General features: G+C 43.9%; 1 protein-coding gene across 1 annotated transcript; it reads left to right on the plus strand.

Annotated features, from left to right (window-relative positions):
* The first annotated feature begins 14,660 nt into the window (after positions 1-14,660).
* On the plus strand, positions 14,661-26,326 carry CXCL17 (C-X-C motif chemokine ligand 17). The gene is made up of 4 exons (XM_044257394.1): positions 14,661-14,869; positions 23,774-23,854; positions 24,503-24,604; positions 25,924-26,326. The coding sequence occupies exons 1-4, from the start codon at positions 14,791-14,793 to the stop codon at positions 26,019-26,021; spliced, it is 360 nt and encodes a 119-aa protein (XP_044113329.1). The 5' UTR covers positions 14,661-14,790; the 3' UTR covers positions 26,022-26,326.
* The last annotated feature ends 534 nt before the right edge of the window (positions 26,327-26,860 follow it).

Below are 26,860 nucleotides of genomic sequence, written 5' to 3' on the forward strand. Positions count from 1 at the left end.
AGCCCAGAGGAAGAAAGCAAGTGTAGACTGCATTGTCGATTCACAGAGGAATGAGAACCAAACAGCGGGTGACTAAAGAAGCCAAGATTCCACTGCCTTCCAGAACCCAGACCTCCGGCCCTCTGGCCCAGTAGTTTTAACTATCAGTGTTTGAGAAATTCTGCTCTCGGTTGGTCTAGGGTAAGACCCGTCAGTCTCGATTTTTAACAAACATCCCAGATAATTCTCATACAGATGTTCAAGGACCATCTCCGAGAATCTCAGAGAAGTCCTACCTTCTCACTGCCCCACCTGCCACCGAGTGGCTAAGAGCACAGGTGGCGAGGTCCCCAGACCTGGCCTCAGACCCTGGCTCTTGAGTACGAGCAGCAGGAGCACTTGAGCCCCCACGTCTGTGAAATGGGGCTCATAAAAGTACCCACCACATGGGCTGTTACAGGGAGCACATGAAGTGATCTAGTTATTTACCATGCTTAGCACACTGCCTGGAAGGGAGTAAGCACATGGTATTTGCTGGGTACTAGCTGTCCTACTAGTTGTCAGTTGTACTATAAATTAGGAAGCACACCACATTGGTTGGCTAGTACTAGTTTATATTATAATTACTCCCGGTAACTTTTCAGCTATAGAGTTTCTTGAGCTAGCTGCTTGGCTATTAGCCTCCTCCTAAATTACCTCTTCCCTGTGCCCTGCTAGTCTCAGCACTCCCTTCTGCCCCTGGATCCTGAACACCAGGCTCTCAATGAAAGTTTCAAGTTACATTGTGCTTTTATGTTTTGTGATGAATGTCAAGTGTTTTGTAAGGTGTGTTCTGATTGCCTGCTCTTCTCTATTAACTTTCTCCAAAGCCATTCCTTGCCTTCCCTCCTTTCCACCTCTCCCCTAATCTACCCACAGCCCCCATTTTCCAGAAGACTTACGGGCAGTTAATATGTGACCCCTAGACAAAGAATATCCATCTTGCCAAAACCCTGAAAAACCATTCTGATCAACAGAAAAGGTTGAGGAAGAAGAGCACTCAGGCCTGCGTACCTGTGGCCTTGTGCTGAGGTGACCGTGCTGAGCTGAGGGACAAGTGCTGGGCACAACGCCTCCTCTCCATCACTGCCTCCACCAATTCCTGGCCCCAGCCCATCCTTCTCCTAGAGCTTCTCCCCACTGCCCGTAGCAATTCTACCTGGACAGTCCACAAGCATCTCATCCAAACATACCCAAAACTGTGTTTAGCATCTCAGTCCCAGGCCAGCCTATCCCTCATTCTTATCTCAGGGCTAATGGCACCCCATCCACCCAAAAGCTCAACCCAGACTCAGCTCCAAGTCATCCTCAGCTTTCCCCACCCACCATCACCGCTTTGGTCACTCACCAAGCCCTGCCCGTTCTTCAAATGGCTCTCCTGCCCCTGCACTCCCAGCTCAGATCTCAGACTCCCAGGCACACTCCCCACAGCTGCAACAAACCAGCTGCCAGAGCATGTGTCCTGAAACACAATCTGACCAGGTCACTTCCCACTGAAAGCCTCTGGTAGTTCCCCACTCACAAGACTCCAAACTTTTTGGGCTGTTTGTCAAGACTTGCACAATTTGGGAGAGCCTTACCCCTCCTGCTGCCAAAGAGAGCCCCAAAATAAGGCCAGGCCAAAAATACCCACCACTCCACTGTAATCTAAGAGGCCAGCCACCCAGGGAACATGTCGCCTCTCAACCAGACATCAGCCAAATTAAGTTTATCCAATGGTGGATCCTTGGGCCCTGAAGGGATGATACGGACTTCAAGGGAAGAGAAGAAAGGCATGGCCGGGCATTCAAGCCACGGGGCCTCTGCTCTAGTGGCCAAAGCTCCTCATCATGCACGGCAAAACTAAGGACTAGAGAAACAAATCTACTGGCTGGAGGTCACAGCTTTAATCACCAGCACCATGGCCCAGGGCCCAGGCCCACAATTCTGCTTCTTCTGCTATGAGCCCTAGAAGAGTCTCCCAAGCACAACCGTGTGGGATTCCCTTTTTTCTGGACATAACTCAGGACTCCCTACCGCACCCACAGGCATGCAGATTCCCAGATGACCTGGGAGGAACAGAAGAGGAAGCTCGAGCCTTGGCACCAGTTCAGAGTGGAACTCCTAGGGCCAAACACTAGGGCCTTTGACTCTAGGGGGAGAAAAGGCCCATTGTCTGGGTGGGTGGAACCAAACCATAAGAGCAGAAGGAAACCAGTTTTGTGCCCAGAGATGGGGACTTGGCCCTCAGATATCAGGGTGGAGAGGGGGAAGGGAGAAAGGAACACATACCTTAAGTAAACAGAGGCAACTGCAAGAGTTCTTACTCACTCCTGGGTTTTGTTTTCTGTTGTGTGTTTGTTTTCCCTCACAGAGGGCTTTGCATGGCCTCTGAGGCCCCCAGAATCTAGGAGGACCAGGAAAAGGTGTGGCTCCCTGGAGGGTGGAGGAATCAAGATGAGATTTAGGTGACTCCATTATGAGACTGTTAGTGGAGAAAGGAGCCACTCTATCATTTCCTTAATTGCTAGTGAAACAAAACAAAACAAAACAAACAAACAAACAAAAAAGCCTCAGAGCTAGCTACACATCAACAAAAGGAACAAACCCTTCCTGCAAGATACTGGGCACATATACGGGACAGGGGGACACTGCCCACCCCAGTACTGCAAGAAGCAAGAAGGAAAGAGCAGAAAAACCTGAACCTTAAGCAAATACTTCTATTTATCTATTTATTTGAGCAGAGGGAGAGGGACAAGCAGACTCTGTGCTGAGCACTGAGCCTAACTCGGGGCTTGATCCCACAGCCCTGATATCACTATTTGAGTCAAAATCAAGCATCAGTTGCTCAACCAACAGAGCCACCAAGATGCCCCTAAACAACAAATGTTTCACGAGCACATTCTCTCCGGGCACTGAGTCCAAAGCTACTTGATACAATTCCAAGTTGCCCAAGTGTCTTGGCTTGCCCCATAACAGGTCTCTGACCTAACTCCTTGATGCCTAGAAATTTGTTCATTTGGGTTTGATCCACTGAGGTGATGGGCCATTTAGATTGAAGAACAAAGTCTTATGCTAATCCTTAGGACAGAGTCTAGTGTTTCCAGGCTGAGGGGGTGAGAAGGGGGGGGGACCTACTGTTTCTTCCTTCCTTCCCTTGCACAAGCTGTTCCTTTGCCTCTCACACCCTTTCTTCTCTTGCCCTTGCCCTCAGCAAACTCAAATGGCACGCTCTCTCAGACACCTTGAAGGGCTCCTGCAGGCAGATGAAAGCTTCCTGCTCCATGCTCCCACAGCACATGGTTTTTTTAGGGTTTCAGCCAGATGGATATTCTTGTCTAGGGGTCACATATTAACTGCCTCTAAGTAATGAGGGCTATGGGTCAATGTGGGGAGAGGTGGGAAGGAGAGAAGGCAAGGAATGGCTTTGGAGAAAGTTAACAGAGAAGAGCAGGCAATCAGAACACACCCTATAAACCAAGCCGCCCTCACTAATCCATTCTGTGCCCATGTGCTATGTAGAGAGGTGAGTCAAGTCCCCTGTGCACTGACAGCTTTCCTCCCTTTTCTACACTCTCCACCTGCACAGCTCAGTGCTGCGTGCTCCGGTTTGGCCTCAAGCCCAGGAGGGGATATTTATAAGATCCTGGAGTAATGATATTTAATGTTTTTATTTTGAAAATCAAGGTGAAGTGCTAAAAAGAAAATAACTATGGGCACCTGGGTGGTTCAGTGGGTTAAGCCTCTGCCTTCAGCTTAGGTCATGATCTCAGGGTCCTGGGATCGAGCCCTGCATTGGGCTCTCTGCTGGACAGGGAGCCTGCTTCCCCCTCTCTCTCTTCTGATCTGCCTACTTGTGATCCCAGGCCCCCAGAACCAATAATTGTGACAGAAGCTACAGACCCCCTGGGGATCCCATCATTGAATTATGACACTTTCCAGAATGTTGTTCATGAGTTACTGTGACCCAATCCTTCTACTCTTGGAAATTAACTTCCCCTATCATTTTCATCTCCAGCCCTGCCAGGACCCTGGCTAAAAAGCGCATCTCTACCCAGGTGACAAGGATGGCATCTTTGCCTATTGCCATAACTGTAAGAGCTCACACCCACCCACTCAGCACTCAGTCTGTGCCTGACACCATCCTGTGGGCTGTTATGAAGCTACAGTCTTGATCAAAAAATCCCATGAATGTTATCATCCCTGTTTTAACAGATTTAAAAAACTGACAGAGAAGTAATTTACCCTACATCCCACAACTCATAATTTAACTTCATCTCCCACCCAAATAAATAATTTAATCTGGGGGGAGAATATCTTAAGATTTCAGAGGTCTCCTGAATGAAATCTACCTTCCAGAATGATTTTTGCTCCCTGACCACATTTGCCGGATTCAATGGTCAGCATTTTGTTTCCTGTCTTCCCATTCACGGTTGCACCTGTTCCCTCATACCACACTCACAATTGCACATCCCTTATAAAAGCTTGCTTTTATGAACCTCAATCTCTTTTGGGAAGAAACAGGTCAGGTTCCCAGTCCCCATGAAAAGTCATTCTTACTGAACTGTCAACTATTTGCACAGCCATTCTCTGGCCACAAAAGACGTGCACTAGGGAGAGAAGATGTAATAAGAAGCAGGAGGTTGGGAGAGTTCTTGAAATGGTCATAAAGGGGAGGAGATTCTAAATGTAGAAACAGTCATAAAACACACCCAGGGTTTGTGGCCTTTGTACAGTGGCAGCTCCACCTGTCTATTTCCATGCCTGTTGGCATCTGACTTCCTTCTCAGTCTGCCCCTCAGGACTTGTCTTCTCAGACTAATACTAGAGACCTGGGACTGCGGCCAACCAGAGCATGCAGCACTGAGCTGTGCGGGTAGAGAGAGCAGAAAAGGGGGGAAAAGTGTTCACCACACAGGGGACCTGACTCACCTCTGTACATTGTACTTGGACACAGAATGGATTAGTAAGGGCTGTTTGGCAGGACTCATGGCTTAAGAAGTTTAGTAAGGAGTTGTACTTCCTCAATGCTCTCTGACCAAGAGCAAAGGGAAGGGTGTGGGAGGCATCACAGGCTTAGAAACCCATTGTCCCTCCCTTCTCCCTCTGTTGGGTTACATTCTTCTATCCATAGGTCACTTATTCACTGAGTTTGGTTCCAGGAAAACATAATCTCAGTTGAATTCCTTAAAGCCCCAAGCACTCAATTCAGCTCAGGAGTTTCTGTCATCTCAGTGATGACTAGAGGCAAATATGTTTTTAAAGACTGGCAGAAAATTTTGACAAGAGCTTTTGCAACCACAATCCCTTTGAAGACTGCTGAGCTACAAACCAAGCGAGGAAGAAACCACCTAGGTGCTGGAAAACTTTATGTTTAGACTTCATCTAATGCTCAGAATTGCCCTTTGACGTAAATGCTATTATCCCTATTTCACAAATGAGAAACCAAAACTTCAAGAAGTCATTTGTCTCCTCTCCAAGAACTGGTTAAAAATGGAACCAGGACTCAGACTCACATATTACTTAATCTAAAGCTCATGTTTTCACTCCACACCATCTTACCTACTATATTTCAAAGAAGGGAAGGATGACTGCTTCCAACAGAGATATTCACAAAGGGCTTCACTGAAGAGACAGAGTCTGAGATGGGCTTTAAGGTGAACAATAATTCAGGAGGCTGAGCAGGAAGGCAAGGGCATTATAGAAATAAGGGAAAGAATTAGAATAAACTCAAGATACACAAAAGTGAACTGTTGAGGTGCCTGGGTAGTGCAGTTAGTTAAGTGTCCAGCTCTTGGTTTCAGCTCAGGTCATGATCTCAGGATCATGAGATCGAGCCCCATGGTGGGCTCAGAGCTCAGCATGGTGTCTGGGTTTCTCTCTCCCTTTGTCACTCCCCACCATGCATGCGTGCACTCTCTTTCTCTAAAATGGATAAATAAATATTAAAAAGAAAAAGAAAAGAAAGAAAGTAAACTGCAGGCTGAGCAAGGCAGCAGATCGGGGAATGATACAGGGGCTCTGAATGCCAGCCTAAGGAATCCGAACTTATCCTACAGATAATAGGAATAACTGGGAAGCTTTAAGAAAGTCAGAAACAGGGGTGTCTGGGTGGCTCAGTGAGTTAAAGCCTCTGCATCGGCTCAGGTCATGATCTCAGGATACTGGGATTGAGCTCTGCATTGGGCTCTCTGCTCAGCGGGGAGCCTGCTTCCTCTTCTCTCTCTGCCTGCCTCTCTGTCTACTTGTGATCTCTGTCTACCAAATAAATAAATAAAATCGTTCAAAAAAAAAAGGAAAAAAAGTCAGAAACATGACAAAATAGCATTGTCAGGAAGCTAATTCTGACAGTATTAGGCAAGAAGACCTAAGGAAATTGTTTTCAACTCTGGAAATTCATTAATTCCCTAGAAAATGTTTTTCTTTGTTTTTTTCTTTAACTTGTCATTTTGACATACTTTCAGACCTTCAAAAATGTTCCGAAAATAGTCCAAGTTCCCATATACGCTTCACTCAACTTCCCCAAATATTAATGTTGTAGATAAGCAAGGACCAAAATCAATAAATTATCATTGATAATATGATGAACTAATCTACAGATCTTGTTCAAATTCCATCAGCCTTTCCACTAAGGTCCTTTTTCTGGACTAGGAACCAGTCTAGGATCAAACATTGTATTTGGCAGTTTTATCTCCTTAGTCTCCTTTAATTTAGGCCAGTTTCTGAGAAATTCTTTTACCTTCATTAACTTAACATTTTTTTAAGCGTATTGGCCAATTATTCTGTGAAATGACCCTCAGTTTGGGCTTATCTAATATACCCTCATGATTAAACTTAGGCTATGCACTTTCGGCAACAATAACACAGACATGATGCCGTGCCTTTTCAGTTTATCATATCAGGCCGGCTACCCTGATATCTCCCACTACTGGTGATGTTAACTTTGAACACGTGCCTAAGGTTTCTCCGTAAAATTACTTGGAAGCTCTTAAAAACTACAAATGCCAGGGCCGCACCACAGACGAATCAAGTCAGACTCTCTGGAGATAAGGCACTGGCTTTGGTAGGTTTTTAAATGCCCTGCAGGTGATTCTAACCAGACTCTAGGGCTGGAAACCACCAGCTTAGACAATGAACATTAGAATACTGGAAATCAATAAGGAAGCCATTCCTCAGACCTCTCTTTTTAAAATAACAGCCAGTTCCAGGCACAAGATAAATATAATTGGACTTTGGCATGGACCCATGGTAGGGGAAAGGAAAGACCAAAAATCCCCTGATTGAGAAAGTGATGGGTGAGTAGATTGCTGTCCAATAAAAAAAGAGGGTAGGATGTTAAGTGAAATGTCCAGCCCTGCTGGCCTATTTTCTCTCCAGACTTCAGGGAAACCTTTGCTGCACAGAAGGCACACACCATATAATTTTACAATCATGAGCCTAATGCAAGCTCCTTAGTACCACTGAGGGAGGGAGTTATAAATCATGTGATATAAATACACAAACACACGCAAATGAGCACTTCCAGCTACAGCTGAGCGGACTGTTCACAGAATCGAAGTCGGAACTGCACGGCCTCCCTTAAACAACCAGCCTTTCCCACTGGGTCTTTGTCCTTAATCTCTTCTGAAGTAAGTGAATAAGGATACTGATGTAAATTTCACGAAATAGGAAAGTGTACACAATCTCCTGTCACCAGGTTGTTGAAGCAATGATACTATGCTCAACTTCCTTACCGCTATTATCTTGAGGTTTCCATGAAGAGATTTCATCATCCCCTCCCTTGGAGGGGCCATCAATAACATGCAAACAGGAACACCAGTTTAACCCAAATCCCAAGGCAGGAAGGACCCCGATGAGAACTATCCCTAAAGTATCCACAAACTACCAGGATCTGGTGCCACTGGCGCAGGGGAGCTACTGCTAGGCAGGACTGTGACAAAAGAGAAGGGAGCTGTGACACAGTCAGCCGGCCCTATGGAAAAATGCAACTCAATTGTCCCTCAACTATTACAAATCCAAATATCCATCAGGCCTCTCCCTGAGAGGCTGGTACATAACTCAATGCTAATGTTTAGGTGAAATAATTTATAGAAAGTTGGGGTCAACGAGGTCAGGAATGGCCAGGAAAGGTTTCGTGAGAAAGGTGAGGCCTTTGAATGGTTGAGTCTTAGGGAAACAGTGATGATAAGAAACGAGCACAGGGAAGCAGGAGTCAGGCACCACTGGAGATGCTAATTTGGAGGGGGATTTCAGGAATGAGGGGGCGTTTGCATGTTATTTTACTTATTCCTCTCAACCACCACTTGAGGTTATTTCAGTGGTTGCCGATCCTCAGAAAGGTAGCATAACTTGTCAAGGTTGTTGGTGGATCTGGGATTAACAAGCAGGTGTGTTGAACTCCAAAGCCCATGCCAATAGCACGGCCACTGAGAGAAGACTGGACGTGGTATGTTTAAGGAATAAGAAGGAGCAGAGAATACTATGACAGAAAAATAAGATTAAGAAACAGGGAAGTTAGGTAAGCTTGCCAAATTAGGACCATATGTTGTACAACCACAAAAACTAGACAGAGACGTTTGAATTTGATCTTGTATTTACACAAGAGCCTTTGTGAAGATTTTGAGTAAGAGAGTAACCAAAGTGATCCCTTGAGCCAAGACCAAAGGGGACAGTGGCAAAAATCAGGGTTCTGGGTTCCTCTGCCAAAAAGATGCCACTGACAACAGTAAAGGGAGCCACACAATACAGTGGAGTGAGAACTGGACTAAGAGGCAGAAGTTTGAGTTTAAATGCAAGAAGTTATGCACTGATGTCATGACTTTATTCGGCCATTTACATATTCTCTCTGGACTTCAGTTTCTCCTCATCCATAGGTCAGGTGAAGTGAGACCTAATCCCTAAATGACCTCTAAAAGCTTTGCTACGCAAAGTGTGGCCCACCAACCAGCAGCAACCAGCATCACCCAAAAGCTTATTTGAAATGCAGCATCTCAGGCCCCACCAGAGGAATCAGTCCTGTATTTAAACAATCTATAAAACAATATATAAATGATCTATAAACACATGAAAATTTGAGATACTTCTCTAAAGTATGTTCCAGGGGCACCTGGATAGCTCAGTCAGTTAAGCATCTGTCTTGGGCTCAAGTCAAGATCTCAGGGTGCTGGAATCAAGCCCTACCTGAAGACCTGTGCTCAGCAGGAACTCTGCTTCTCCCTTCCTGCTTCTCCCTCTCCCTATGCTCCTCTCCCCACTTATATGCGCCGATGTGCTCTCTAAGGAAGATGTGGTCCGTATACACAATGGAATATTACCCAGCCAGCAGAAAGGATGAATATCCAATTTTTGCATCAGTTTGGATGGGACTGGAGGAGATTATGCTCAGTGAAATAAGTCAAACAGAGAAAGTCAATTATCATAAGGTTTCACTTACTTGTGGAACATAAGGAATAGCATGCAGGACATTAGGAGAAGGGAAAATGAAGGGGGAGAAATCAGAATGGGAAATGAACCATGAGAGTCTATGGACTCTGGGAAACAAACGGAAGAGTTTTAAAAGGGAGGGGAGTGGGAGGTTGGGTGAGCCCGGTGATGGGTATTAAGGAAGGCATGGATTGCATAGAGCGCTGGGTGTTATACGCAAAAAATGAATCATGGAACACTACATCAAAAACTAATGGTGAGGGCGCCTAGGTGGCTCAGTGGGTTAAGCCGCTGCCTTGGGCTCGGGTCATGATCTCGGGGTCCTGGGATCGAGTCCCGCATGGGGCTCTCTGCTCAGCAGGGGGCCTGCTTCCCTTCCTCTCTCTCTGCCTGCCTCTCTGCCTACTTGTGATCTCTCTCTGTCAAATAAATAAATAAAATCTTAAAAAAAAAAAACTAATGGTGACTAACATAACACAATTCAAAAAAAAAAAAACAACAAAACAAAAAAAGTATGTCCCAGTTCTAAAATGCAATAGTTTCCAACTCACCTCAACTCTGTCACTTGAGAGGGAAAATAATTACCTATTCATTTGTGTTTAATTCATTTTTCATTCATTTTTCTCTCACCCTAACACCGCAGCCCCCCTCCCCCACATACTTGCCCGAGCCCTAGTAGTGCTCAGGAAACACCAGTGGGGCAGCGCTGCCATCTTGTGGCCACAACCAGCAAATGCACTTAATCACACAGTTCTTGCCAGTGAGAGGGATGGGGATTGGCAGAAGGGGTGAAGTCCAAGTCACAGATTAGATAAGAGAATCACAACCACCCAGAGTGACCGGAAGCAGCTGTCAGACAGACGTCAGCCTGCATCGTATGGTAATATCACATTTCAAAGGGTAGGTTTTTTGTTTGTTTGTTTTTTGATCACAAGTAGGCAGAGAGGCAGGCAGAGAGAGAGAGGAGGAAGCAGGCTCCCTGCTGAGCAGAGGGCACGATGTGGGGCTCGATCCCAGGACCTTGAGATCATGATCTGAGCCGAAAGTAGAGGCTTTAACCCACTGAGCCACTCAGGCACCCTGGGTAGTTTTTATAATACATAATAAAATGCGATATTAGCAGGGAAGCTGGGCTTCAAGCCAAGCCCTGCCCTAATAACCTTCAAAAACAACAACAAAAAATCACTGTGACACATTTGTAGACATCTAGCCCCTGCCTGAACTCTGTCAGTAAACTTGTAATTTTCCAAGAAAATTTCCTTTGCTGTGACAGTTCTTTCTCATCCTGAGCCGAGTGTGTCTGCTGCACTCACCAGTCCGAGTCCTACTCTCTGCCGGTCCTGAAATACATCTAATAATTTTCACAAAACAGACCTCTCCCAAATGACAATCTTTAAGTCCCTACACTCTTCTGTCCCTTTCCAATGGGCCAGCGAAGTGTGTCCAGCACAATGAAAGCTCAGTATTCTAGGAATGTTCTGACCAGAGCAGCAGAACCACAGGACCACCCACTTCCCCATTCTGGGCACTAGATCTATATTAGAAAACCACATCAGCTGATGTGACAACACTGGTTTTTCCTACTTGCGCAGTGGCTCGGTCACCCCACATCTCTGTTGGCATATACATTTTATTCAATTTTTTAAAATTTTTAAAAGATCTTATTTATTTATTTGACAGACAGAGATCACAAGTAGGCAGAAAAGCAGGCAGAAGTGGGTGGGGGGAAACAGGCTCCCCTGCTGAGCAGAGAGCCCGATGCGGGGCTTGATCCTAGGACCCTGGGATCATGACCTGAGCTTAAGGCAGAGGCTTTATTTTAACCCACTGAGCCACACAGGCGCCCCTTTTTAATTTTTTTATTAAAGATTTATTTATTTGACAGAGACAGCAAGGAAGAGAATAAAGGCAAGGGGAGTGGGAGAGGAAGAAGCAGGCTTCTTGCTGAGCAGGGAGCCCAATGAGGGGCTTAATCCCAGGACCCTAGTACCATGACCTGACCTGAAGGCAGACGCTTAATGACTGAGCCACCCAGGCGCCCTATTCAGTTTTTTTTTTTTTAAGATTTATTTTGAGAAACAGAGAGGGAGTTGGTGGGGAGCAGAGGGAGCGACTTTCAATAGACTCTCTGCTGACTGAGCACAGAGCCCTGACTCAGGGCTAGATCTCACGACCCTGAGATCATGGCCTGAGCCAAAATCAAGAGTTAGATGCTTAGCTGGCTGAGTCACCCAGGAGCCCCATATTCAGTTTTACTTTTTAAGAAATATTTATTAGAAAAAATATATATATTTATTAGAACCTGTTATGTACTATGCACTGGAGACGCAAAGATGAACCAGACCTGGTCTCTGCTCTCACTGAGCTCTGGGCTATGGAGGAAACCTAATTCAAAGCCAGACAATCACAGTTCAGCAGGAAATATCTTGACAGAGATAGACACAGACTTTTGAGGGCCATCCCAGCAACCCCCTGTGAAAATCTTCCACTCTTGTTCTTTGGGCTCAGTTTTCTTCATTTCAAGTTCAAAGTGAAAAAAAAAAAAAGTAGTAATGCAAATGTCCCAAACAGTCATAGTTGGGTCAGACATTTCCTTCTGGCTAATCCAAGGCATTTATGGGCTCATTCTGAACATCCACTCTCTCCTGTTCGACTTCACCACAGCTTCCACACAAACAGAAATTCCAGGTCAGGAAACTTGAGTGTGAGTCTTGTGGTTCTGAGGCTAATGGAACTATATGATGCCATAAATCATATAATTTCCCTGTGCTTTAATTTCCGTTCTGTGAAATGGGGCAGTTACACCTTCTTCTCAGTAGCCACCACCCAGCAAACACCAGGCACACATTAGGTGCTCAAATGTCTACTGAATATATGTATGAATAAATGATTATTAGGGCAGCTTGAATCATGGAATCAAACAACAGGCATTTTTTTTTCTTTTTTCGTTCTTCTTTTCTTTTATTTTTTTCTTTCTTCTTTTATTTTATTTTATTTTATTTTATTTCTTCTTTTATTTTTTAAAGCTTAAACTCAAGGCTTTTTTAAAGATTTTATTTATTTATTTGACAGGCAGAGATCACAAGTAGGCAGAGAGGCAGGCAGAGAGAGAGGAGGAAGCAGGCTCCCTGCTGATCCCAGGATCCTGGGATCAAGACCTGAGCAGAGGCTTTAACCCACTGAGCTACCCAAGCGCCCCTCAATAGGCATTTCTGAATGTCTACTAAGTATACTGTAGAATCAGGAAACCAAATGGGGCAGAATGGTATTTTCTCCCCACTTTTCCCTTATCTCCTTCCTGAAGGGGAAGCTTTGTAAGGCAGAGAGGCTGTGTTAAAACAAATAATGTTCTCAAGATGGGCTCTAAGTAGTTGTCAATATTAAAAAGAAAAAGGTCTATTTGTCTTGGGGGGTGTTTTATATAAATGCACCTGAGGGACCCAAAGCCCCTTCCCATGGTATCCAGGACCCAACCCTCCACCCCAAGTCCTTGGAGGTGAAAAGCAGACAGAAGGAACTGACAGGGAGTCAGGACTGAGGGGAGCACGACGGAGGGCTGAGGAGCTCACTGACCCTGCAGCAGCCTGGGAGCGGACTGACAGATAACTCAGTGGGCAAAGGAAAGCACTCCCACCAGGTCCCTTGTGGCATGTGACCATTCATCAGTGAAATTTTCTTTCTGATAATGGACTGAACTTTTTACATGCTTCCTAACAAACCAGGCCTAGTTAAAGTGTTACAAGAATATCGCTTAATTCAACAAACACTGATAGAGTGCTCCCAAAGTGCCAGGCCCTACATAAATTCAGGAACACAAAAAATGAACAATAACAGCCCTTCCCCCCACTGCCCTCAAATATCACCATCCAATTAGCTCCACGCTTCTTCCCTGTACTGCCCTACTCTCTGGCCTCCACAACCCAAGTCCTACCCTAAAAAGCTCCACCTAATCCAAAGTACCCTGAGTGACTCTGAGCCCACAATGAACTCCCGCCTCTTCTGGAATTTGGTTCCATTTCTATTTCTAGGTTTTATGAATATATATCATCTCCCTGGTTAGATTTGAGCTTCCTGAGAACAGAGACCATTGTTAGAATTTTCCAGAGAAACCACATCCATGATTTGTATCAGACCAAGCTCAGACCAAGCCCAAGCCTTCAACTAGAGACCAATCCCTGTTGTGCCTGCTTCACGAAGGTGCTTTATAAACTTTGTAGTAGCAAAGTCTATAATCTCCCACATTGTCAATAAGCAGCAATAATTTGAAAATTGAGAGGTTAAGAATGATCATACAGAAATCAGAAAGGGCTTGACTTGTGCCTTGCCTCTCCCCTCCTCTTAGGTCAAACAATCACGCCACCTGTTCTCACTGCTGCCTGGAGGCTGCCAGGAAGGACTTCCTTGTAAAACTTCCCCTCAGTCACCGAAAATACCACTCAGCATTCAAGCCCTTCTCTCCTCTCTTTGAGCATATTTCCCAAAGTCTCTGAAATTAGTCAAGTTTAGTAAGTACCCTGTTCTGTAGCCCTTAATGATTACTCTAAATAGAATTACCTTCTTCCTTTGCCTTGGGCTGTTTCCAAACAAGCTCTGGAGCCAACAACCCCAAGAGCACAGGCAAACGCCCTTTAAGGGCTCCTTCCCCCCTGCGGTTCCTGTTTCTCAGAGCTTCTTGGATGTAAAGCCCTGGGGGCCTTCCACCAACCCAGTTCCTTCTCCTTTAGTCTGGAGCAACAAAGCCATAGCCACCTTCCTGATGAACAACAAGTAGGCCCAGTTTGACCCACTGCTTTCAGGGGCAATGTTCTGAGCAAGAGAGAAACAGCCTCTCCTCTGCAGTACTCTCTCCTTCCCACCTTCTGTGGCCACAGAATTGGGAGGAAATTGTAAACGTGGTGAAGACAGGACTTCTCAAGCAACACTCCTGTTGCTCCAGGGGCCCCGACGACAGAGGGGAGACAGATCATACCATCCTCTCTTCTGCTGACCCTTAGTACTTGCTTTCTTGCCCAATATTAAGCTAGAAAACATCACCAAAAGGTACAAGGAAATTCAAAGAGCAAAAAGATTTGGGGAAGAAATCATAGCACCCTGGGAGGTAGGAAGCGGGTGAGGAGGAGGGGAGGGAACCAGTATTGCTGCCAAGTTGTCAGTCACCTTCTTGTGTTCTTAAGAATGCTTCATTTCTTTTGTTTGGTCAGTTTTTCCTCCCAGATTCCTGTAAACCTGTTACCTAATGAGGTCAGCGTCACTTAGCCGTTCTTGCCCTCTTAAAGCCCAGACCACCATCTCAAGGAAGACTTTGGGAGCCTCCAACTGGGAACCCTCCACACTCTCTTCAAGTGACTCACAGCAGCACCAACAGTCGCAATGAAAATTCTAATCCCTTTCCTCCTTCTGTTGCTGCCACTAATGCTGATGCCTGTGGTCTCTAGCAGCCCAAATCCAGGTAATAAGATTAATTTTCTATAAAGGGGAAATGGGGCGGGGGGTGTGGATGTGGCAGAACACAGAAGAAAATGTGGCAAAAACCCTGCAACAACCATGCATTGAAATGTAGCCCCTTCCAGCTACAGGGATTTGAGACAAGTTAGTTTCTGCCAGTGCCTGGTTCCTCATTTACAAAAAGGAGAAGACTATACTTACATCCAAAGAGTGTTTCAAGAGCAAAATGAGATATTGAGATAGTGGGTATCAAAATGTCTGAAACTGTAGCTGCAAAATACAGATATATACTGGCTCAATAAAAATCTGCTCTCTGGAGGCGCTTGGGTGGCTCAGTCGGTTGAGCTTCTGCTTTCAGCTCAGGTCATGATCTCAGAGTCCTGGGATCGAGTCCGGCTTTGGGTTCCCTGCTCAGTGGGGAGTCTGCTTCTCTTCTCTCCCTGTTCTCTCTGTCAAAAAAATAAAAATAAAAATCTGCTCCCTTACCTTCTGCCCTTTGTCCCTTCCCAGAAGAGCCAGTCTTGGGGAAGGCGGTATAAAAGTATTGAAGGCAACTGTACATTCAAGGAGGATGAGAAGTCCTTGCTTATATTCTTTACGGGCACCTGGGTGGCTCAGTCATTAAGCGGCTGCCATCAGCTCAGGTCATGGTCCTCGGGCTCCCTGCTCAGCGGTAAGCCTGCTTCTTCCTCTCCCTCTCCTCCTGCTAGTGTTCCCTCTCTTGCTGTGTCTCTCCCCATCAAATAAATAAATAAAATCTTAAAAAAATATTCTTTATAGTACCACAATGCCACCAATAATTTTTAATACTATTTAATGGTAAAGTAAAAAACTAGAAAGATCGTATCACTGGATAGTATCTATATTGGAAGCTTTAGCCATACTAAGCTCACGTTTTGGGAAGCAGGCCTTAGGTTAAAGACTCCAAATCAGCCCCAGCTTTCACTCCATCTCAGGTGAGCTCACCATTAGCAGAACAACCATGCAGAAGAGAGCTCATCCCATGTATGTTTCTACTCAAGAAAACCAACTCCTCAAGAGCTAGTTTGAGGTAAAATAGCTTTTTTACATATTTACCAAAAACTTGATCCTTAAAATCAGAAGCTCAACTTACTCCACCCCAATTTTACACTTCCCTTCTCTTGTAGAGAGAGATCTCTGGAAGGTGCTGGACCCCATAGTTCTAGGGCCTAGACTGCCAGTCGGGAGGGGAAGGCTTTTCCATCATGGTGACCAACACCAAGGCTAGCGTCCTTACCCTTGATTCAAAGCCCTAACCACAACCTGCCTTTCCAATCCACTCCACATCTCACTAACAAGTGCTCTGTGCTCCATCTAAACTAGACTGTTGGCTGTTCCCCGAACGGGTCTTGTGCTTCCCCACTAGCTTAACTTCTCTCATACACTCAGCTCAGAAACCACCTCCTCCTCACAGCCTTCCTGATTCCTCTCTCAACCAGATATGAGCCCTCCGTCCTGTGAATATGCTTCGTCCAAACGTGACCCTCTCTTTGCATTTGTCATATTCTGTCTCATACTGAAGGTATTTGTGTGCCTTTCCTACGTCCACCCCTGCCCTTCTAGACTGCAACCTCCTTGGTACCACAATCTGGTATAGTGTTTCCATATCCCTCATTCTATCCAGCATAGTATTCAGTAAATATTTGCTAAGGGAAAGAATAAATGCTCAGGTTTCTAAGTTCAAAATGTTGCCCTTAAAAGACTCTACACCTGGGTTTGATAACAGCTCTATTAACATTTGGGACTGGGCAATTCTTTGCTGTAGCTGCTATTCTGTGCATTGTAAGATGTCCAGCAGCACGTGTGTGACCTCTATCAACTACATACCAAGCCTCTCCTCCCCTGCCCCCAGTTAAGATAGACAAAGTTAACTCCAGGCGTTGCCAAATGTCCCCTGGAGGGGCTAACCACCTCCAGCTGAGAACCCTTGCTCTATAACAATAGTTATCAAACCTGGCGACACATTTAGACTTTCCTAGATCTGTAGACTCAGCGTTGGAACGCAGGGAACCTAGACCTAAATCCTCGTTCCACCCTTAATTTGCAGCCCTAGACGCTTCACTTTTTGGAGCCCGTTTTACCATCTTAAAATGAGTAAAATACCATTTAGAACATAATTTTTTTGAATATTAAATTATCTATAATGTGTACCTAGCAAGGATTCAATAAATGGACTAAGTAAAATATCTCAAGTAGCTCCTAAAAGACAACAGCAATGAATTGGGGAAAGCTCGCTCTGCCGCCAGATGGCGCTATTACAGACACACCAGGCTCCATCCCAGTGTCTCTCTCTCTCTCTCTCTTTTTTTTTTTTAAGATTTTATTTATTTTATTTGATAGAAAGAGATCACAAGTAGGCAGAGAGGCAGGCAGAGAGAGAGAGGGATAGAGAGAGAGAGAGAGGAGGAAGCAGACTTCGTGCTTAGCAGAGAGCCTAATCCCAGGACCCTGAGATCCCGACCTGAGCCAAAGGCAGAGGCTTAACCCACTGAGCCACCCAGGTGCCCCCCATCCCAGTCTCTTAATCCAGTTCTGCAGCACCTCTCTGGCTCGAGGAAACAACACTCTCCACCTTCCCATCCCCCCAAAATAAAATCTAATCTTACTTTATTTCTTAAAATAACCACATACATGCACAGTGTGTTTTTCACAGAGAGGAATGAGAAAAGATAAGAATATATGAAAATGTTAGGAAACAAATCACTTACAATAATAGATTAATTACTTGTATCGTTAACTATGAAGTTATCAACAATAATTGTTGAAATATGCTAAGTAATCCTATGTGGCAGGCAATTTTTTTAAAATTTTTTTTCATTTATTTTATTTTTTCTTAAGATTTTATCTATTTATTTGATAAAGACACAGTGAGAGAGGGAACACAAGCAGGGGGAGTAGGAGAGGGAGAAGCAGGCTTCCCGCTGAGCAGGGAGCCCCATGTGGGGCTTGATCCCAGGACCCTGAGATCATGACCTGAGCAGAAGGCAGACACTTAATGACTGAGCCCCCAGGCGCCCCTAACAAGGGAGGTTCCAAGCACTTCATACATATTACCTCATTATGTCCTCACAGAAATATAATGTATTCTTAAATTCACTTTTAATTTTTCAGACTCAAGAAATATTATAAAAACAGAGTTCCCATATATCCTTCATCCAGTTTTTTAAAAATAATATCTTACATTACCATAACATGATTACCAAAACCAGGAAGTTAGCATTGACATAATACTATGAATGAATGTACTAATATTCAGGTTTGCTAATCATCCCGTTAATGTCCTTTTCGTGGTCCAGAATCCAATCCAGGATACTAACCTGAATAAAGCTGTCATGTCCCCTTGGTTTTCCCCAAGCTGGAGTAGTTTCTCAGCCTTCCTTGTCTTTCATGATTTTGACAGTTTTGAAGACTACTGGTCAGTTATTTTGTAGGAAGCCCCTCAGTTTGGATTTGTCTTATGATTCTTCATGATTAAGATCAGATTATGTGTTTTTGGCAAGAGTACCACAGAAGTCATATGTGCCTTCTCCATGCCTCACATCAGACGGCCAATGATCATTCCCAACTACTGATGATATTCATTTTGAACACTTGCTCAAGGTAGTGTCTGCCAGGTTTCTCTACTATAAAACTCTCTTTTTCCCACTGTAATTAATAAGTATCTTGTGAAGAGATACTTTAAGACTATACAAAAAGCAGGGCGCCTGGGTGCCTCAGTGGGTTAAAGCCTCTGCCTTTGGCTCGGGTCGCGATCCCAGCGTCCCGGGATCGAGCCCTACATCGGGCTCTCTGCTCAGCAGGGAGACTGCTTCCTCCTCTCTCTCTGCCTGCTTCTCTGCTTACTTGTGATCTCTGTCTGTCAAATAAATAAATAAAATCTTTAAAAAAAAAAAAAAAGACTATACAAAAAGCCTATTTCTTCAAAATCCATTGACGATTCCCACCTTCAACAAAAGTTACTATGGTATTAGCCAAATGGTGATTTTCTATGTCCATCATTCCTTCTACATTTATTAATTGGGATTTTATTATAAGAAAAGCTTCTCAGGACGCCTGGGTGGCTCAGTTGATTAAGCGACTGCCTTCGGCTCAGGCCATGATCCTGGAGTCCCAGGATGGAGTTCCAGAATCGAGTCCCACATCAGGCTCCCTGCTCAGTAGGGAGTCTGTTTCTCCCTCTGACCCTCCCCGCACCCTCATGCTCTCTCTCTTACTCTCTCTTAAATAAAGAAAATCATAAAAAAAGAAAGAAAAATCTTCTCCTTCTCTCCCATTTACTTACTGAATTATTTATGAGTAAAGACACATGGATATTTATGGATTATAATCCATTACTATCATTATTTGTTATGTTGTTCATGTTGTCTCAAAATTGACTATTGAGAGCTGCCGCAAGCAGGCTTCTCTTCTTGGCATATCATTTTTTAACAGCTCCAGACTTTCTGATATCATAAGATGTTCCAGGCTCATCTTGTACTTCCCTGGCCTGCCTTGGAATCAACCATTTCTCCAAGGAGCTGTGGTTCCTTTGACTGGGCCATGGTACTCACGAGCCCTGCACACTAAGGTCTGGCCCGTGGCTACCGGGAGCTAGTGCTTCTACGCCCTCTAGTGGACAAAGCTAGGAACATACTAATCCACAGGCACATACTAATGGACAATTATTAGCCCTATTTTACAAATTAGGTAAATGAAAGACAGAAGTTAGGCAACTTCTCCGAAATCATAAAGCTAATATGTAGTGGAACAGCGAAGTCAAAATAATGATAGATCTACCACAAGTCCTAACAAGTGGGAGTTAGCTTCTTTACATATACAGATCAGTAGAAAGCAACAAACCTAACATTCCAGCATAGACATCCTCTTTGGTACAGAGCGACAGAAGTCCGCAATAATAAACACAATAATAACAATCATGTACTGAACACCTACTTGGGAACTGACAAATGGGCATCCCCAGTAGCTTATTTATTCCTAATTCTGCAAGGTGGATACTACTACTCTTGTTTTACAAACCAGAGAACCAAAAATCAAAGAAGCCAAGACTGCATCATTAAGAGACAGAGCAAGTAGTAGATGCCACATCTGCCTGGATGTAAAGTTCATGCTTATTCCACTATATCAATATTTTCCAAAACTAATTTTCGGTAGGACATAAATTAGCTTTTACTTCAATAGTTATGTTTATGTTAATGCATGTTAGAAAAAAATCTAAGCATGTATCAAACTCCTAATCTCACAGATAATATAGCAGAGGATGAGGCTGGTTTTATAAATTAAATCTGTTTAAAGAAAAAGTAAGAAGTAAATAATAGCATCATAAAGATGGTCCAGAAATGTCTGAGGTTTGGGAAACATAATATTGTAGGAACGTGCAGCTTCATTTTAATTTATGCCATGGAATTAAGGTTGTAAAGACTGTGGAAAGAATAGCACTTAAGAAACTTGGACCTGAGTTTTAGCTTCAGCTGGGTCACCATTACCTTTGTGAACTTGGGCATTTCATTTGCTCTCTCTCAATTTCCTCATCTAAAAAAAAGGGGGGGGATAATGATTTAGTTAATTTGTACAATCCTTTTACAAGCAATTTAGTAATAATAACAAGAAACATAAAACTATTCTTAACTTTTGACCTAGCAATTCCATTTTGGGAAATCTTGCCCAAGACAATAATCTAACATTTGGAAAACAGTTACAAACATAAGGAATTTTATCAATATCCAAAAGTAAAACAATCTAAATATTCAGCAATGAGTGAAGAGTTAAATAATTTGGAGGTCATATGCTTATTGGGAATATTAGGGAGTCATTAAAAATGTCTGTTTGGGGGGCACCTGGCTGGCTCAGTCAGTTAAGTGTCTGCCTTGGGCTCAGGTCATGATCTTGGGGTCCTGGGATCAAGCCCCAAATTATCAATGTGCTCCCAGCTCAACAGGGAGTCTGCCCCCCACTCATGCTCGCTCTCTCTCTCTAATAAATAAATACAATCTTTTTTAAAACGGGGGGGGGGGCCTGGGCACCTCAGTAAGTTGAGTGACTGACTCTTGATTTCAGCTCAGGTCATGATCTCAGGGTCATGGGATCCGGTCCTGAGTAGGACTCTGCCAGGGCATGGAGCCTGCTTGAGATTCTCTCTCTCCCTCTGCCTCTCTCTGCTTGCACTCTCTCTCTTTCTCAAAAAAAAAAAAAAAAAAAAAGTTCATAAAAATGTCCATCATAGAGGGCCTGGGTGGCTCAGTGGATTAAAGCCTCTGCCTCCGGCTTAAGTCACGATCCCAGGGTTCTGGGATCAAGCCCCACATCAGGCTCTCTGCTCAGCAGGAAGCCTGTTTCCTCTTCTCTCTCTCCTCTCCTCTTCCTGCCTGCCTCTCTGCCTACTTCTCTGTCTGTCAAATAAATAAAATCTTGGGATGCCTGGGTGGCTCAGTTTTTTAAGCTGCTGCCTTCAGCTCAGGTCATGATCCCAGGGTCCTGGGATTGAGTCCTGCATTGGGCTCCTTGTCCAGCGGGAAGCCTGCTTCTCTCTCTGCCTCTGCCTGCCACTCTGCCTGCTTGTGCTCTCTCTATGACAAATAAATAAATAAAATCTTTTTATAAATAAATAAATAAAATCATTTTTAAAAGTCCATCATAAAGATGACATAGCAACATGTTTATAAAGTGAACAACAACAAAAAAAAAAACTTGTTCACGGACTATGGTTATCATTGTAGAAAGAAAATCATATTCAGGAAACACACCAAAATACCACCAGATGGTAAGAGTGAAGATTTCTTTATTTGCACTTTCCAAATTTTCTCTAATATAGCTCTATACATTTAGAATTTTAAAAACTTCTAACTAAAGAGATTCAATTAAATAAGCTCCAAGATTCCCTCTGGCTCTAGTATTCTGTGGCCTTCCTCTGGAACTACAAGTAGAGGTCAGGCGAAAGTAAAATATTAGAAAAGTTTAGATGGCAGGGGCTATGTGTGTCTGCTTGAGTTATTTTAATAGCACTCAAAACAGCACATGAGAACATTTGGAAACTAGTACTTGGGGGAAATGGTGCAATACCTTCCATCTGTGTGGCAGAAAGGGCACAAGTCTGGGAAAGAGCCCTAGATTGAATCAAAGGATCTCTAAGGGCCCTCTCCAGACAACTAGTCCATTTGCTTATTGTACAAACATCTACCAAGTGCCTGCCATGTGTCAGCTCTATACAGTTGAATGACTATTGAGCCACTGGTGGGAGCAAGATTTTTAGTTTCCTGTAGCACAAAATGAGGGGCTTAAACAACAGAAATTTATTTTCTGACAACTCTGGTATCTCTTTGCCCAAATCTTTTCTTCTTATAGGGACTCCAGTTGGACTGAATCAGGACTCACCATAACGACCTCATCTTAACTTGAACTCGTTTTAACACAGTCACATCTCTAAAGATCCTATCTTCAAATAAAGTCATTCTGGGGGTTAGGGCTTCATCGTGAATTGGGGGGGGGGCAATTCAATGTCCACAACAGATTTCAAACAACAAACTATATGTATAGCTGTGCATTAAGAGAACTGCTTTCAAATACAGTGGGAAACCATGTAAAGGTGTAATTGATTTTTATAGGATATATCAGAAACCACTATGCCAAGGAAGCACCATCTGGGCTCACTTCTAGCTACAGAATCTCAAGTCTATTAACCATCATCCTTGACTGTCATAGAAATATTACCATTTCACAAAATCAGAATCTTCAAGGACAGCATCAGGTGACAAGACAGACTTGACTAGAGGCCAAAAGAGAAATGGATTTTTTCCAGAGGCACAAAAGTAAATACCATCCTCTTATAGTTGAACTGGGATTATGGATGCAAATATAGGGAACGTAAAGGTCAGGTGAAGATCCTGACGAGTCTGTGAAATAATCTGCTCCTTGTTCTCATTTCTGAAGTCATGAGAACTTTAATGTGTGCTGGGGTAGGGCGTATTATCGGGCCCTCTTTTTCTTTTTCCTAAAGACTTATTTATTTATTTGAGAAAGAGAGCGAGAGCAGGAGAAGGGTGGGAGGGACAGAGACACAGAGAGAGAGAAACCCAAGCAGACTCCACACTGAGCACAGAAGCTGACACGGAGCTCAACGCAGGGCTTAATCTCACAACCCTGAGATCACGACCTTAGCCAAAACCAAGGATCAGATGCTTAGTCAACGGTGCCGCCCAGGTGCTCCTGTCAGATCTTGATTAACACCCACCTTTTATCCTTTCTTCCATCCAGAAGCCATTCTTTTTCTACCTACCTCCAGCTAAGCTCTTCTCTAAGCTATATCTTAAACCTCAATTCCTTATCCATTTAAAATATTCCTCTCATGGGGCACCTGGGTGGCTCGGCGGGTTAAAGCCTCTGCCTTCAGCTCAGGTCATGATCCCAGGGTTCTGGGATTGAACCCTGCATCAGGCTCTCTGCTCAGCAGGGAGTCTGCTTCTCCCTCTCTCTGCCTACTTGTGATCTCTATCAAAAAAATAAATAAAGTCTTAAAAAATAAATAAATAAAATAAAATATTCCTCTCTTGAAGTACCCTAGATCCCTGAAAAATGAAGGAGGGGCATCTGGGTGGCTCAGTCAGTTAAGCATCTGCTTTTGGCCTAGGTCTTGTTCTCAGGGTCCTGGGATGCAGCCTAGCATGAGCATTGGGCTCGCTGCTCAGTGGGGAGCCTGCTTCTCTCTCCCCCACTCTCCCTCTGCCACTCCCACTACTTGTGTGTGCACTCTCTCTCTCAAATAAATAAAATCTTAAGAAAAAAAAAAAAAAGAGGAAGGAAAAACCAATGATGCAGGTAGCACAATACTGGGGGACCATTTCTGTTGGCCTCTTCCCTTTCCGGTGCCTGGCCATGACCTGTTTTCTTCCACCAGGGATCGCCAGAGGCCAACGGGACGATCGCCAGGCTCCTAGGACAAGGCCCCACAAAGGCAGCCAAGAATGTGATTGCAAAGGTCAGTATCAACAATAGCACTGCACCATCCCAATCCAACTCTCTCCCCTGAGCCCCACTCCCGCCCTCCAAACACCAGTGCAGATGTTTTCTGAGCTAACTTCACCCACTGCCCTCTCCACCAGCCCACCACATGTAGCACCAACACTTGTCTTCTTCCTGAATCTCTGGCAAGAGCAGGACCCCTCCAAGTTCTAGGGGGAGCTGGTTGAATTTCTGGCTGCCCTTCCCCCCTTAATCTTCTCCCCAAGAACCCAGGGCTGCTTTCCAAAAACTTCCTGAATCTTCTTTTTGATCTTCATTAACTCATAAATAAGACTGAAATCAGAGAGGCAAAACGTTTGGCCAAGTTAAGACAGCCAGAGGAAGACACTAGATCTTTTCTTCATTTTTTGGTCTCCTTAATGATATGCCCCCTCCAAACCTGCCACTAAATTCTTGCCAATACAGGTCAAGCAAAACAACTCAGAAATCCTGGTGCTCATATAACTGGGTATCCCCACTGTTCTGTGTTGACTCCTTTCCCCACCTCCACTGCAGTCTGAAAAAGAAACTGGAAGGCAAGGAAGATGGCAAGTAAAGCCCTGCTCTACTCCCTATTCTCAACGATATTAACCTTCCCCTCTAAGTACCAACCCTGTTATTTCAGACTGGTTCCTGAGAGCCCCTAAAAGAAAACTTATGGCAATGCCTGAGATGCCAAAGAAGCAGTGTCCCTGTGATCAGTTCAAGGCCAGTGTGAAGAAAACCAGTAAGTTTCAAAAAGAATGATCTTCCTTCAACCAGAGTCACCCTGTGGAATAACAATTCCACATTGTTATTCCATATGATTCCATATGATGGAGCAGGGGTTGAGAATAGACAAAAGAAGTGAAACAAAGACTAAGATAAGCACACCTCTCAGCCCTTTCTACTCAATGTCAACTTGAGGAAACAAGAGGAAGGGACGTAGATACAATTTTCCTAATACTAGAAAGGTTCGACCAAATTCTTAGATTTTAGGAGTCCATTGCTTATCAAAGTGGAGGGAGATGGGACTATTGGGGACTTGGTCATCAATCTCTGAAGATATCAAACATAATTTGGTTCCTTCCTTGAGAAGTTTTTAAATGTCATATAAAAAGTAAATTGGGGACGCCTGGGTCGCTCAGTTGGTTAAGCGGCTGCCTTCGGCTCAGGTCATGATCCCAGCCTCCTGGAATTGAGTCCCATGTCGGGCTCCTTGCTCGGCGGGCAGCCTGCTTCTCTCTCTGCCTCTGCCTGCCACTCTATCTGCTGTGCTCACTCTCTCTGTCAAATAAATAAATAAAATCTTAAAAAAAAAAATAGTAAATTGGCGGGCACCTGGGTGGCTCAGTGGATTGAGCCGCTGCCTTTGGCTCAGGTCATGATCTCGGGGTCCCGGGATCAAGTCCCGCGTCGGGCTCTCTGCTCAGCGGGGAGCCTGCTTCCCTCCCCGCCTCTGCCTGCCTCTTGGCCTACTTGTGAACTCTATCTGTCAAATAAATAAAATCTTAAAAAAAAAAAAGTAAATTGGCAAATTAAACTCATTGAAATTATGATATTATGAAGGATGAGATAAATCAAGATCCTTATCACCGCTGGCAGAAGTAAAATACAATTTGGTAGTACCTATCGAAAATTATAAGTATATTTTTAAATATTTTATTTTGGGGGGCACCATGGTGTCTTGGTTGGTTAAGTATCCAGTTCTAAGGAATGAGGAATGAAGAATATATTTTTTTATTTTAATTTCTAAATTTTTTAAATTTTAATTTTTTCCATTGGACGAGTCTCACCTTTTTACCATTTTAAAGATTTCCTAAAAATTAAAAATTTTAAAAGATTTTATTTATTTATTTGAGAGAGAGAGAGAGAGAGCATGAGAGGAAAGAGGTCAGAGGGAGAAACAGACTCCCCTCCGAGCAGGTAGCCTAATGTGGGACTCGATCCTGACTCCAGGATCATGACCTGAGCTGAAGGCAGTTGCTTAACCAATTGAGCCACCCAGGCGCCCTAAAAATTAAATTTTGAAAACATTTTTAACATTAATCTTTATTTTCACCCTAGGGCACCAAAGGCACCACAGGAAGCCAAACAAGCACTGGAGAGCCTGCCAGGAATTTCTCAAACAATGTCAGCTAGCAAGCTTTGCACTGCCTTTATAGGACTCCCTCTCCCAATAAAGCATTCTTAGTCAAGATGGTAGAGAACACCTAGAGGATGCCCTCCTCCCACTTCCAGCTCCCCTACCCTGCCCCTACTCCAGCATTCTCACAAAGCATTTTCCCCAAGATTAGTGCTCCCTCTAGTGCCCTCTTCTCTTGTCAGTCTTTTTTCCTGTGCGCCTCCTCCCTCCCTTTTCCCAGGCTTAAACTTAATTACCTGGAAACCCTGGTTTCTTAACTGGTCCCAAATGACCTTACATATAACCAGGCAAGTAGCAAACAGAAAATAAATATTTTTAAATGTAGTAAGTCTAAATCCATTTCTTTCACATGGGGTCTGGCAACTCATTTAATCCCCACTTTAGCCCGTTTACTGCAAACTCTACCCAGATTCTACACACACTTCCCACCACCAGCTTCATTCTTCCTCTCCACTGCCCAATTTTTTATTCTTTTACCGTTTTAACAAACCTTTTTGAGGTAAGAGCTAAGTGGAGAAAAGACAGCAGGTATAGGAACAAATCTGACATGATCTTACTAAAGATAATGTAAATTTAAAAAACAAAACAAAACAAAACAAAAAAACCTGGCACTTTCCCAACACATAGAATGCCTAAATACTAAATACTAAAGTATTAATGATTCTTCTTATCATCATCATCATCATCATCAATGGTTATTGTACTCTGTGGGTTTCTAGTCTAGTACAAAAAACTTATATTCACAACCACAGTTCAAGGCTAGAGATATGGTGTGGAAGATCTCAAATGCCATTGAAAAGGCCTTCATGCTGTAAAAATTGCAGGGTGTCATTTCTTTTAACATGGAAATAAAATGAT

Source organism: Neovison vison, chromosome 7, assembly GCF_020171115.1.
Source record: "Neovison vison isolate M4711 chromosome 7, ASM_NN_V1, whole genome shotgun sequence".
Taxonomy (NCBI): domain Eukaryota; kingdom Metazoa; phylum Chordata; class Mammalia; order Carnivora; family Mustelidae; genus Neogale; species Neogale vison.